At 37.7% G+C, this 13,429-nt stretch overlaps 2 protein-coding genes and 1 long non-coding RNA gene across 3 annotated transcripts in view; all 3 read right to left on the bottom strand.

Moving 5' to 3' along the window:
* Positions 1 to 192: 192 nt before the first annotated feature.
* LOC115926561 lies at positions 193 to 1,795 on the bottom strand. The gene is made up of 3 exons (XR_004065086.1): positions 1,753 to 1,795; positions 1,149 to 1,325; positions 193 to 248 (listed from the first exon to the last, which is right to left on the bottom strand). It is a non-coding gene; the product is annotated as an uncharacterized LOC115926561 (long non-coding RNA).
* A 941-nt stretch (positions 1,796 to 2,736) lies between these two features.
* On the bottom strand, positions 2,737 to 7,138 carry LOC115926855 (alpha-tectorin-like). Its single transcript, XM_030992343.1, has 7 exons — positions 6,961 to 7,138; positions 6,411 to 6,566; positions 5,620 to 5,770; positions 4,977 to 5,159; positions 4,361 to 4,563; positions 3,491 to 3,665; positions 2,737 to 3,046 (listed from the first exon to the last, which is right to left on the bottom strand). Exons 1-7 carry the CDS (start codon positions 7,099 to 7,101, stop codon positions 2,850 to 2,852), a joined length of 1,206 nt encoding a protein of 401 aa, XP_030848203.1. The 5' UTR covers positions 7,102 to 7,138; the 3' UTR covers positions 2,737 to 2,849.
* A 7-nt stretch (positions 7,139 to 7,145) lies between these two features.
* LOC105438750 (IgGFc-binding protein-like) overlaps positions 7,146 to 13,429 on the bottom strand; it is a gene marked incomplete at its 3' end in the record, with an annotated part of 54,382 nt that continues 48,098 nt past the window's right edge. Inside the window, exons 51-55 of the mRNA XM_030991261.1 lie at positions 12,590 to 12,740; positions 10,701 to 10,883; positions 9,120 to 9,322; positions 8,320 to 8,494; positions 7,146 to 7,282 (exon numbers count right to left, since the gene is read on the bottom strand). Coding sequence (XP_030847121.1) covers positions 7,146 to 7,282; positions 8,320 to 8,494; positions 9,120 to 9,322; positions 10,701 to 10,883; positions 12,590 to 12,740 — 849 coding nt within the window. The remainder of the gene's footprint in view (positions 7,283 to 8,319; positions 8,495 to 9,119; positions 9,323 to 10,700; positions 10,884 to 12,589; positions 12,741 to 13,429) is intronic.

Below are 13,429 nucleotides of genomic sequence, written 5' to 3'. Positions count from 1 at the left end.
AAAATTTACATACTGGTAGGTACTTCAGCGCTCGATTTCAAACTTACGGAATATAAACACCACTATCCAGAGGTGCAACCACACTGTGATGGATCCACACAGTGCCCACCATCCAGTACAAGACCATCTGCACATCTACATGTTTCCTGGCAAGTGGTATTGCAGGACAATGTGCTCGCGCAGAGGAACAGGTGCTGGACAGCCACTGAAGCAGGGGTCGTACACAGTGTTGGAAGGACAGTCCAATGCTGTATGAAATTATAGACATTTAAAGCATAGGTAACGAATTCAATGCTTATATGATGTTCACCATAAGATAACATACATTTGTTTCTGTGTTACTGCCTTAATGACTGTCACTGTTTTCTACTTCCTATATCATAGTGGTTGACAGGATAGATGTGGCGTTTAAAATTCATACTGGACCCTCAAAGTGGGGCTGTGAATAGCAATGCAATCGCCAATAATCTAGCTACACTATAGGCAATGTGATACACAAAAATGATCAGGAAACCTGCAGCTGCAGAATAGCGTAGGTTATTCTACCTTTAAATACCAAGAGGTGAAAATAAAAATATAAAGGGACTTGTTTTCAGTTATTGCCTACCAAATTCTTTTATTCCCATAGGCTTCAATAAGGGAGCCACCCATTAATAAATAACATTTGATTAACAAAATATATTTGATTTAACACATTGACTACTGAGTGTTTTTATTCCCATAGGTCTTTGTCCAGGAGCCACCCACTTCCTGGGTTAAAGGTATAGACCAGTTCTGGTCATGCGATTGCATTGTTAAAGAAACGGTGTGGAATCGATCAGAAAGGTTGATCATCTAGCATATAAGTATTTGTGTGTACTGCAAGGTTCTGGAATCATCAAAATGATAAGAGATTTGGCCCACTCTTGGTAAAGTTACAAGCACTGTACACAGAAAGATGTATATTGGACTACGCGATATCTATCCAGTCCGGATAGATGATTTGCCAAAATATATCAATTAGTAGGCAGTTTCCTGCAAAATTTGTATCATCACGTAATAGTAAAAACATATTCTTTCACATGATTGGTAATAAGAGCTTCCATTTCATTTTTTGAGAGGGGGGCGTTTCCAAAACTGGTCTATACCATTAAAATAATTTTACTTACGGCATTCCGGTACATGCACTCTCCAGGTTCCAGGGTTCCCTCCCTTGCTCTTGCAGGCCTGGGCGTACTGTTCTAGACTCGCACACAGGGCATCATCACCCATCTCACATACATCATACAGACATGAATCATAGTGGTCATCAGGGTCAACATAACTGTGGCAGGATGCAAAGGGTCCTGAAACACAACAGCAATGATCGTCACTATGCCATCAACATCAACTTCTAACTAACACGGATCAGTTATCTTTCATGCGATGTACACGTACGTGAAAATACCAAGATAGACTACTATCTACCCCCAACAACAAAGCCTTTAAATATTGATTGACTCAAAGACATGAAAAACATAATTCAGCTGTTACTGCAAATGGGTACATCAACTAGAAAGACAAGCTTTGGATCTTGGTATCAATGTTTATTGCCACAGTGTTCAAGAAAGCCAATATTACCCTGTTGAATCGCGAGCCTAAGAATATATCTGCAACACCCAAATCATGTTTCCGTCAGTTAAAAGTTCATATTTCATTTTAAAATATTAAAGATTACAAGTTAGCGTATGAATAATTTTTCTTTAAAGTCATTTTATAACATTACACTCATACCAAGAGGATCCTTAAGGTAGTAGCAAAGATCAACAGCATCCTCAGGCTGGTCACTCCATTGTCACAAGGATCAGTTGGACCTGGATCCACATCATCACATTGGTCGGGATTCACAACCCAGCTGTTTCCAAACTCAGTTACTGATCTTGCCTGAAAAAAGAGGGAAATTATTTTCCATCATCAACGATGCCATAGAAGCATTTATTTGAATATTTAAGTGTTTCCTCTGCTCCATAATACCCTTTATCAGTCTCGATCGTCTAAAACAGGAACTTGACAAAGGGAAGTTCATATGCTGAAATGGATTATAATGAGGATGGACAAACTACTTGTATATGTGACTGTAGGAGGAACTGACAGAGGCTAACTTTCTGACCCCACCTACCAGAACACCTGAACATCCAAATAGATTCAACCCTGCAGCTAGATCCCTTCTCCTGTACAGAATGGGTGTTGTGGAGTGATTGAAGAATAAGAAGATGAAAAATACCCATCGTACCATTTTTGTCAAGTTCACTTTGCCATCATCAATTCTGAACATTGATTGAAATAGATGTGTGGTCCTTTAGGCGAAGCTTACCATTTCTCCTGAAGGCAGCATGAGGTCATTGGTCCGGTCTCCATCAAAGGATCCACACAGGCCACAAGTTCTTCCTGCATTGTAGCCGAGGTACACATTAGCACTGTCCTGTCCATCATAGCTAACCATAAGAAATCTGTTACCAGATTCTACAAAGAGAAACAAACCCAAACGTTCTTTAACCTGTAAACATAAAAACTTGTCTTTAGATAAAAAAACAAGAACTTAATGTTGTTAGTTTCATTGCTAATAAAACATGCATTTAATCAGTATAAAACGTATGTATCTACATGCAATTCCTGATACATAAATGAAACATATACTATATAGTGTATTTACGTATATATAATTATGAGGGTCTCTACACAACTGATCATGTCTGTATCATATGTACATACCATTGAGGTTACATCCCTGTAGATCCACACTTCACTATCCATGTAGGGCAGGTTCTCAGATACATCAATGCCATTAACTCTGACATGGAAGCCCTTGATAAGGGAGTATATGTTGCCTTTCAATTCCAGAATAACCTCTCTAAGGTAGGAAACCCTATCTGATGGGCGCAGCCGTTCATTGTTGGACCACAGGTGATATTCACTGGAATTCTGGCAATCTCTGACCAGTGTGTAGTCACAATCACCCGGAAGTTATATTTCTTATCGTCAAAGGTCACATAATGAGGGTCACCCCAGATCTGGCAGAAACCGGGAGCTGGTATTGAGAAAAAAACAAATATGAGTTTTGAGCATGCATTTACTTCAAAGGAAAATACAACCGTTTTGCAGCCTCAAGTTTGGGATCCTTCCTTATGTGTGCATCAGGGGAGATGGTGCAATGCATAATTCATATCCTTGTTCTCCCCACATACATAGTATTCACAATGAGCCAATAATTCTGCCATTGCTTTATTCATATCTTCTTCACCAGGACACTGCATTTCACAATTGAGATTAATACATGTCTGCATTAGGAGGTCTTTTCCTTGAAAGATATTCCTAACATATTTTTAATATTTTCAACATCTGTTATTCCCTGTTCAATCCTTACGCAATATCAAGTCACTTTGTAATTTATTTTTGTGAAACTATTTCGTTTGAAGGATGCTTATCTTCAGTTCAAGTTCTGGTTCAAATTCGAGTTCACAATCATGCTTACCCCTAACACATCTCTCTCCGAGTGGGAGGAATCCATCAAGGCAGTAACAATCTTGCACACCGTTCCTGAGATCACATTCTTCATTCTCCCCACATCCGTAGGCTTCACACTGAGCCTCTCCATTAAAGCAGGTGCATCGCTGGCTGCAGTCAGGACTTGTCCAAGTATCTGTAGGCTTGAATAGAGAGAGAACAACAGATCAAGTGTGAAATGACTGAATACATATAATTATGTTAACCCTTAAGGTGACAACAAGTTTACAAATATATATCACAATAATGATTTTTTTATGATGATATGATGATACCTAATTATACAATAAATGAACCCGATCTAAATTTCCAGAAGAACTTTTATTTTTACTTACAACAAATGTAAGATCACCTGATACAATATCAGAAAAAAATTCAGATTGAACTGCCTTTTGGCATTGAAAGGGTTTTTTAAAAAATAGATGCTAAAGATGAATTTTCATGACAAATGTCATGAGTAATTGACCACAGCTTGGTATAACTAACATACATTTATTTAAGTACAACTGAACTTGAATCGAAATGGCAAATTGAAAAGTGGCCTTCTTTAGATGAGGAGCAAAGTAGGATTAATAGACATTTAAGAAAGATTGGCTTGTATTGCTTATTTTTTTATTTTCCAGTTTATATTTATATGCTTGTTCATATTATTTGTGATTTTATTAAAATGGAGGAAATAAAATGCACTGATAAGTTAAAAACCATATTGCATATAATCGGTACTGCAGAGTTTATTAAGCTTAACATACTGCATATAGTGAAGTCTCAGGAGAGACACAGACTAAATAGAATATGAGAAAATTCCCTGCATAAATAGCATGAGTTAAATCTGACGTACTGAGATGTAGACTCCATCAGCAACCAAGCATCCACATTCTGATGGTTCCACACATTGTCCTCGATCATCCAGCTTTCCATCACGACAGGTACAAGTCTCTTGGCATGGCAGACTACAGCTGATAGCAGCCTCAGGCTCCGCACAGCTTGGGTGACAGGCACTCCCACACAGCTCGTAGAGTCTATCACTTGGGCACTCAAAAGCTTTAAAACAACAGAGGTGTATAAGAGCATTTTTCAATGTTTGGGTCTTCTTTGATTACAATGAAAATTTGTCCAGACTGAATTCCTATGTAGTAACAAGTGTACATGTAGCATACTGTCCCTATATAATACATGTGGTACATATTTCTTTATACTTTCAAAGTGCTTTGGAAATCATCATCCCCACCTATAAGTTGAGATTCACTGATAAGGGAACTACTTGTTACAATGGATTCCAGCAATTCAAACTTCAAAACTAATATGAACTTTGTATAAACTTACTAATTGACATAACAGTTGCACCTATTTCTTACGATGACATTCAATTCAGACCGTTAAAGTTTGATAATAATCATAAAGGATCCACAAACCGTAAACATTACTAAATCTTAATCCATGAACACAAGACTCACCACACTGAGGCCTTGCAGCTCTCCAGAGTCCTACGAGACCATTAGCTTCCCTGCACTGTTGGGCATACTCCTGGAGTGCAGGACAGATGATGTCACTGCCAGGATCAGTGTGGCACAGGTCATAGATGCAGGCCTCGTAGTAATCCTTGGGATCCACATAGTCAAAGCAGTTCCCAAGAGGACCTGCAAAAGAAATTGGAAGATCAACTATACCGTAAACCTCTGTGTATAAGACGCACCTTTTTTTCCACCGGAAAAATTTGAAAGTCGGGGGTTAAGTCACAGTAGGATAATGAACAAGACTTGTCAAGTTCATTGTGACTTGACCAAGTGCAGTGCATATCACTAATACACAAGCTAAAACATGAAGTATTTGTTTTATAAGATGGGTCTACAATAAGAGTATATAAAGTTGAGAAATTGACGGTTGTTATCACCAAAAAGCACTCCCTGTGCATATGGTAAAAATTAATGCACGCACAAATGATCTATATTGACGCTTCTCATAATTGGCTACTTTCTTGAACCCATTTAATAAATTATCCTATTGACTACAAACTTCTCTAATTTCCCTACACTTCATCCAGTACGTGACCAACATGGTTCAAGTAGAAAATGGGGTTAACATTATATTTTAACTCACCATCCGGATCAATGAAAATGTAGCAAATATCTCTGATTTCTTGGTCGAGCTCCTCATCATCCTCACATTGATCAATAGGATCGGTGATTGTGGTGTCACATTCACCCGCATTCTGCACCCAGCTGTTCCCAAACACATTCACATACTCGGTCTACAAACAAAATATAACGGTAAATCAACCATCGATCATCTAAAATACATGAATATGGTGCCGCCGAATTTACAAACATACATCAAGGTGAGATTTCATGACATATAAATTTTCATTTGGGTCCCTTTTGCATGCTCAAAATGGACAAACTATACATCATAAAATCTAAGTTATACCATTCATAAAAAGACAAACTGCCAATAGTTCAAACATAATAGATTCACCCTCAGAATTATTGGTGAATTGGCATATGCTCAAGCAACAATTGCTCAAAACTTTATTCCTCAAAGTTTTAAGTTAGCGTAAGGATTGAAATTGGGTTTTAGAATAGGTATAGGGTTAGGTAAGATACATAAATAGTGTTTGGTTCAGAGTTGAAAGTGAGTATTTGGGGAGTGTAGGATATTGATCATAGAACAATTGTCACCAGAGCATGTGTCGCAAAACTGAATCAACTAATACATTCCTTGCATACATTGACCTGCCATTTCCCATTTCTAATAACATCTTACATTTTTACATGGTACATTTTAGTAGGAATTGATTGATATAGTTCACAACATTCTTCCTATTCCAAGAAACAAGTCCAATTTCCAAAAAAATGAGTCCCATTCTATTAAAGAATTCTACAATCACTCACTTTAGTGCCGTCAGGAAGTCTGAAATCATTGTCTCTATCGTCATCAAAGGTTCCACACAGACCACACGTGGCATTCCAGTACTCAAAAGGCACCTGTATGTGGGCAGTGTCTTCGCCATCATAGCGAATGCTTACCCCAAAGTAGGTCTGAATCGTCTGTAAGAGAAAACAGAATTGATATCAAGAGCCTCTTGAAGAGGGACCAAAGCAGGACATCTTAAAGAAATTTAGTCACGAAAATGTACCAATTTCTTAAAAGTACCTGTACCTATCCTCATCCCCTTCCAAAGAATCGTTATCATGTGCACAACATATCTGACACCTGGTTAAACGTTTATGTTTGTTAGGCAAGAGTTTTTTTGTTACAGATAATCATAACTTTTTGGGGAGATGTTTTCCATATGGTAAAAATAACCTTGCCAATCCTACAAAATAATTCATTTTTAATGAATCAATATCATAGATTTCTATTAACAGATCTATTAACAGACCAAATTTTTCCTTATTTATCTTTAATAAAGGTAATTGAATATACTAAGATTTTACTCACAGTATATTTGACACCCGACCTAATAAGCACACCATTGGAGTCTATCACGGGCGAGTTCCTGCGCTCCCCATTCCGATAGATGATGTTGCCCCTGGATACCGAGTAGACAGTTCCATTGACCTCCAGGCTAATATGCCTCATGAGGGACACCGTGCTGGAGGGGACATCCTTGACATTGTCCCCCAGATGTGAAAATCGACCATTCCAGGCTGGTTGGAGCACGGCCTGACTAGGGTATACTCACAGTCACCCTGGAAGTCGTACTTGACATTGTCAAAGGTGATGTAATGGGGATCTCCCCAAATTGTGCACGTGCCAGGCTCTGTTGGTGATGAATAAGAGGCAAAATTTTGACTAAAATATATATGTAAATTAATTCTTAGACATTTGAATTATTGAAAACCAAAGTATCCTCAGTACAGTAATGCAAGTTTTTTGTTTTAATGAACAGTATGACAAGAAATGATAAGGCTAGTACTTGCAAAAGAAGTTGACAACAAATATTTCATGAGACAATTTTCTATTAAAATTCTCACACACATACGGTAATACAAATTTTGATTGCATGCAAAGCAAAACATACAAGCACAGATCTACTTGTGTACAATAATATGAACTATCTGTGACTGGAATTCGAAACTTGCCACTGAATTGCAAAGGAAATCTCAAGTTCAATTATGGTGTAAGATTTTGGAAAGATTAACCTTTATTCACATCTTATAAATGCTGGAGAGACAAGAAAGACAAAAGTAGCATCAACAACACAGAATGCCTCTTATACTGAATGACTGTCAAGCAGAAGAGTGTTAACTGTAGGCAAACTGCTGTTAATTGAAGGTGATACAAAGGTTTGGTACGGGGTCATGAATTTGGTTCAAATGAACACATTGGAGGCATATATGATCCTACAATATTCAGTGATCGTTATTGCAGTTAAATAGAGTCTAAAGCTATGCGCTTGTAAATTGTAAATAATAAACTCTTTATGTTGAATAGCTCCCTCTCAAGGTCAAGATATTAATTAAGCTATAAAACAATGTTGACTACAATCAACCAATTAGCTATTCCCGTTTGGAAATTATATATCACAACGACATTCTGAGATTCATGGTCGCAGCTACCATTGTATGGCCGTAGGCGCTATTTGAAATTCATCAAAATTTACCGGGAGCGCCTGTGAATTTCATATTCAATTTTTCTCAAAAGCAGAAGTGTTTTAGGGGCTAAACTTTTTAGTGTTTATAATACATCCACAGGGGCATCAAAATATATCAAAATTGTAAAGAATCACTATCCAGCCAATTTCAATTTCCCCAAACTTGTATTACCTTTAATGTAAAATATGATTTTATCACTGACCTCTGACACACTGTTCGCCATCATAAGTAAACTTGTCAAGGCAGTAGCAATCCCTGACATTGCCTTTGAGTCGACACTCCTGATATTCCCTGCATCCATAAGCTACACACTCGGCCACACCCCCTGTGCAGCTACACGATTGAGAGCAGTCATCGTTGATCCACATCATCCCAGCCTGCAAAGATCAAAGACCATGGATGAGTTGATTTATTCTAATAATAAAGTATTCTTATAAGATTGTTTTAAAATGTTGGAACAACCATTCTTTGGATTGAATTGAAGATTGAGGCTACAAATACATTATATTTTACCTTATATGAATTAATTGTTTATGTCACACACAAAAATGAATGAATTCATTACAAGGTTTATTAAAAATATGAATTAAATTTGTTGATAAAATAAGACATACCAAGAGAACCCTCAAAGTTTTCAAAGATAGTTGAAGAAAAAACTCTGTTGTGATGACAATTTGACCCCAGTGAAATCAGAAAAATAAAAAAAACTTATCAACGATTCCTGAAGAAAATTTGATACAGGATAGAAAAGTGAAGATATATATAACGTAATCACTGATCACAAATAACGTTAAACTGCTATCGTAGCAAACTGGATCCCAAGGTGGAATTCTTCTCTATAATTATACTCTCATCATTCCTCCCTGTAATACATCTAGGATACGATCATACAGTTTTTTCTTGTTTTTTGTTCAAATCACAGATTTCATCACATCATGAAAGAGAGATATTATCCAACCATGCTCGTATTTGGATAGAAGATAGAAGGCTCCATGTACTCACCGATATGTAGCTCCCATCTGGGAGAGTGCATCCACAGTTCTCTGGTTCCACACATTGCCCACCATCATCCAGCTGTCCCTCAGGGCAGCTGCAGGTCTCATGGCAGGGCAGGGTGCAGTTCAGTTCAGCCTCAGGCTCGGCACAGCTCGGCTGGCAGGCGCTCCCACATGGTTGGTAGGTCTTGTCGCTGGGACACTCAAAAGCTGCAGTGGATGAATTCAAGGATGCAATTAATTATTAAAGCTTGATTATAAAAGAACTTTCTCTACTTTCATGTTGACCTGGGACCAGTTTCACAAAGCCTTTTTGACCAATGACCAATGGAAAAAATCAGTGTCAAATCTGTTGATAACCAATCAGAAGCAAAGATTTCAGTAGCTTATAACAAAAACTGTAATTTGTCATTGATGACAAGTTTTGTGAAACGCCCCCCAGGATTGAAATTGAATGTTAGGAAGCTATTCTTGTGTAGATAAAACATCAGAGAAGGGTCATAAGATAGATGACAACATGGGTTCAATTCGATAGTCATACAGGTATCTTAATACATCTGAGACAGAATAAATATACAGCAACCTCATATCAAAATAGGGTTCTAAGAGATGTATAGATAGGGAAATAATAAACAAAATTAAGCTGGAGGCAAGAACTAAAACAAAATGAATATTTCAAATTATGAGAAACGAAGTCGAAAGCATTCAAAGTAAATATTATTTTTGTTTTCGAGAATAAAACAATGTATACATGAAATGATGATGATTATGAAAACACTGTTCATCTCAAAATTCATTTCCCAAATAGTCCTATATTTGATTTGCACATTAAAAAAAATGGGCATTTAGTGTAGATCATGGCATAATGTTGGTCAGAATAAAATGTGTCGAAAACCCATGTAAAACAAAGGCTTAGGCCTATTATTTATGGCTCAGTTGCTAATCGGCCGAGCTTTAGCAGACGACAATCATTGACAATGGTGAAATGAAAGGAGGTATCGACCGATCTGCGCGTGCGGAGGTGCTTACGCAATTTGTATTGTGAGTGTATTGAAAAGGAAAGACGTGAAGCTTCAGCAAAATAAGACGGCAATTCCCCTCAAAAATAACAGACCTTATTTTTTTGTATTGACAAACAAAACTTATATTTTTAGAAAGGAAAAAGTCTGATCTTTCATTTTTAAATTTACTAAAAATCACGAAAATGACTGAATGAGGCGCAATGGGCAATGAAAGTAGAAAGCACCGCCAAATTTTCCATAACAGGTGATGTAACCGAAATCGCTCCGTCACAGGGGAAACAATCGCCGTTCGCGGGCTCGCACTCAAAGGGTTAAAGAGGGGTTACTGACTTTCACACCATGATGACACTCCCTCAACTTATTTTTTTTTCATTTAGACCAACCTCTTTCTGCTTTCTTTCTTAACCATATCTTTCCATGAAATATTCGGTCTTCCTTTCCCCCTTATGCCATCAACTTCCAGATCCCATGCTCTTTTCAAAGAAAAGTGACAACAATTGTTCCTTGCTGGTTTCTGTTCCCAATTAAATGATATAAAAACTGAGGTATGACACAATTAGACTTACGACACTGTAGGACCCCTTCTCTCCAATTTCCGATGATGCCGTTAGCTTCCCTGCACTGTTGGACGTACTCCTGCAAGGCTCCGCAAATTATGTCATTACCAGGATCAGTGTAGCAGAGGTCATAGATACAAGCATCATAGTAGGCATCCTCATTCACAAATTCAAGACAGTCACCAAGAGGTCCTGAAGAAAACAGAGTGTTTATGCAACATTGATTATCGTGAATATTTTGATGGTGCATGTACATGTATGTATGTAGTGACAAATACAGGGTGGACAAAAATCGAATGAGTTGGATTGAATCAAATCAACAGTTCAGGATTTAGCTAGAAATCAAATGTAAGGAGTTTAGCTGAAATTTAATTGGATTGAATCTACATTCAAGGATAGATCTAAAAGGATTAGTCATAATAGAACTAAAGCTTAGCTCCCTCATCCCGCTGGAGAAACTTCTTCCAGCTTATATCCAAACTTTAAAGAAGCTATTCTTTCATGATTTTTAGGAGCCTACTTCATTTTGCATCACTAACCTGTTGAGATCTTCAATACAAAAAATGAAAAGTGGGATAATGTAATATAATTTTATAATTTTGAATAAATGTGTCTTAAGACAAGATTTGAATTGGTTGACAGTCTGACAGTTTTTGACATGTAAAGATGATTTGTTACAAAGCTCAGCAGAAGCTTTGCTAAAAGAGCGATGACCATAAGAAAAAGAGTTGACACCGAAGTAGACACAAGGTTTAATTACACATATATGAATGAAGATCCTTTCCAAAAATAATTCACAAGAGAATCATTGAACATCACAACATTTGATTGAACTAGATGGAACTTCGACTGCGCGCAGTCGAAAATGATGCCTCCGTCATAGAGCAATTTTACAAACCAAAACAGAAGAAATTTTTCGAATTCAAGTTCAATTGTAATCCATTAACAGGTTCTCAGAATATTGTGATTACAAGCTATTTTTGCATACATAATGAGCCCATGACCTTTGACCTTATGAACCAAGAATCTACTCAGTTCATTGGCTCTGCAAGAAACATACATGACCTAAGTTGGCAGGAATCCATCAATCGGTTCTTGAGATAACGCGATCACGAGCTGTTTTTGCATACATAATGTGCCCTGTGGCCTTTGACCTTTGACCTTGTGACCCCTACATCTAATCAGTTCATCGGCTCTGCAAGTAACATACATGACCTAAGTTTGGCAGCAATCCATCAATCGGTTTCTTCAGATAACGCGATCACAAGCTCGTTTTGCATACATAGTGAGCCCTGTGGCCTTTGACCTTTGACCTCGTGACCTCAAAATCTAATCAGTTTTTCGGCTTTGCAAGTAACATACATGACCTAAGTTTGGCAGCAATCCATCAATCAGTTCTTCAGATAACGCGATCACGAGCTCGTTTTGCATACATAATGAGCCCTGTGACCTTTGACCTTTGACCTCGTGACCCCAAAATCTAATCAGTTCATCGGCTCTACAAGATACATACATGACCAAAGTTTGGCAGGAATCCATCAACCAGTTCTTCAGATAACGCGATCACGAGCTCGTTTTGCATACATAATGAGCCCTGTGACCTTTGACCTTTGACCTCGTAACCCCAAAATCTAATCAGTTCATCGGCTCTACAAGATACATACATGACCAAAGTTTGGCACGAATCCATCAACCAGTTCTTCAGATAACGCGATCACGAGAACGGGACGTATGTACGTACAGACGTACGTACGTACGTACGGACGTACGGACGTACGGACGTACGGACGGACGGACAACCCGAAAACATAATGCCTCCGGCTACTTCGTAACGGAGGCATAAAAACTGTTAATGCCTACTATGTCAACACAACCACACACAATCTTTAATACTGTACCTTCAGGATTGATAAAGACGTAGCAGATATCTTCCACCAACGTTTTGATAGCAGAGTCTTCCTCACATCTGTCAACTGGTCTTTCTATACCGGTTTCGCACTCGTATGCATCAAGGACCCAGTTATTGCCAAACACATTTTCATATGGTGTCTGCATGAGCAAAAAAAGAGCACATTCACATAAACAAAGCACAGTCAAATATGTATTTCAAAGAGGAAACATGAATTGGGGATTTCAAAGTTCGTCAAAATATTTGGTTTAGGCCTACATCAGAACATGACAATTCAGATAAATTCACTATTAAATGTAATTATTTATAATCCATTCTGAAGACCAATATCACATCATAATGCAAAGTGAAAGACAGCACACTAGTAGTAAAAGTCTTTCCTCAGGAATTTTGAAATGATTAAAGGTAAAGACCAGTATTGGAAACGCCCCAATTTCAAAAAATGAAATGGAAGCTCTCTTTACCAATCATGTGAAAGAATATGTTTTGACTAATACATGATGATAAAAAATTTGCCAGGAAACCGCCTACTAATTCATATATTTGGTAAATTTGTTTCTCTCATGGCCTGTGAGAGATATAGGGTAGTCCCATATACATCTTTCTGTGTATAGTGCTTGTAACTTTACGAATAATGGGCCAAATTTCTTATCATTTTGATGATTCCAGAACCTTGCAGATGCTAGATGCTAGATGATCAACCTTTTCTGATCGATTCCACAACGTTTCTTTCACAATGCAATCGCATGACCATAACTGGTCTTTACCTTTAACCGCATTTCTTATCATAAACAGAATGATCCCCAACAGCATTAGGATTTTGGGGAGA

This window comes from Strongylocentrotus purpuratus, unplaced genomic scaffold, assembly GCF_000002235.5.
Source record: "Strongylocentrotus purpuratus isolate Spur 01 unplaced genomic scaffold, Spur_5.0 spur5_scaffold_2, whole genome shotgun sequence".
In the NCBI taxonomy this organism is placed as follows: domain Eukaryota; kingdom Metazoa; phylum Echinodermata; class Echinoidea; order Camarodonta; family Strongylocentrotidae; genus Strongylocentrotus; species Strongylocentrotus purpuratus.
This window is presented reverse-complemented; position numbering and strand designations above follow the sequence as displayed.

What these genes read in the sequence shown, in the direction of transcription:
- LOC115926855 (XM_030992343.1), bottom strand. Translation starts at nt 7,101, where the DNA reads ATGAGGCATATTAGCCTGGAGGTCAATGGAACTGTCTACTCGGTATCC. An exon ending in GACTTCCTGACGGCACTAAA is followed by an intron (nt 5,771 to 6,410) that starts GTGAGTGATTGT and finishes TTTTGTTTGTAG; the next exon opens with ACCGAGTATGTGAATGTGTT. An exon ending in CATTTTCATTGATCCGGATG is followed by an intron (nt 5,160 to 5,619) that starts GTGAGTTAAAAT and finishes TTTCTTTTGCAG; the next exon opens with GTCCTCTTGGGAACTGCTTT.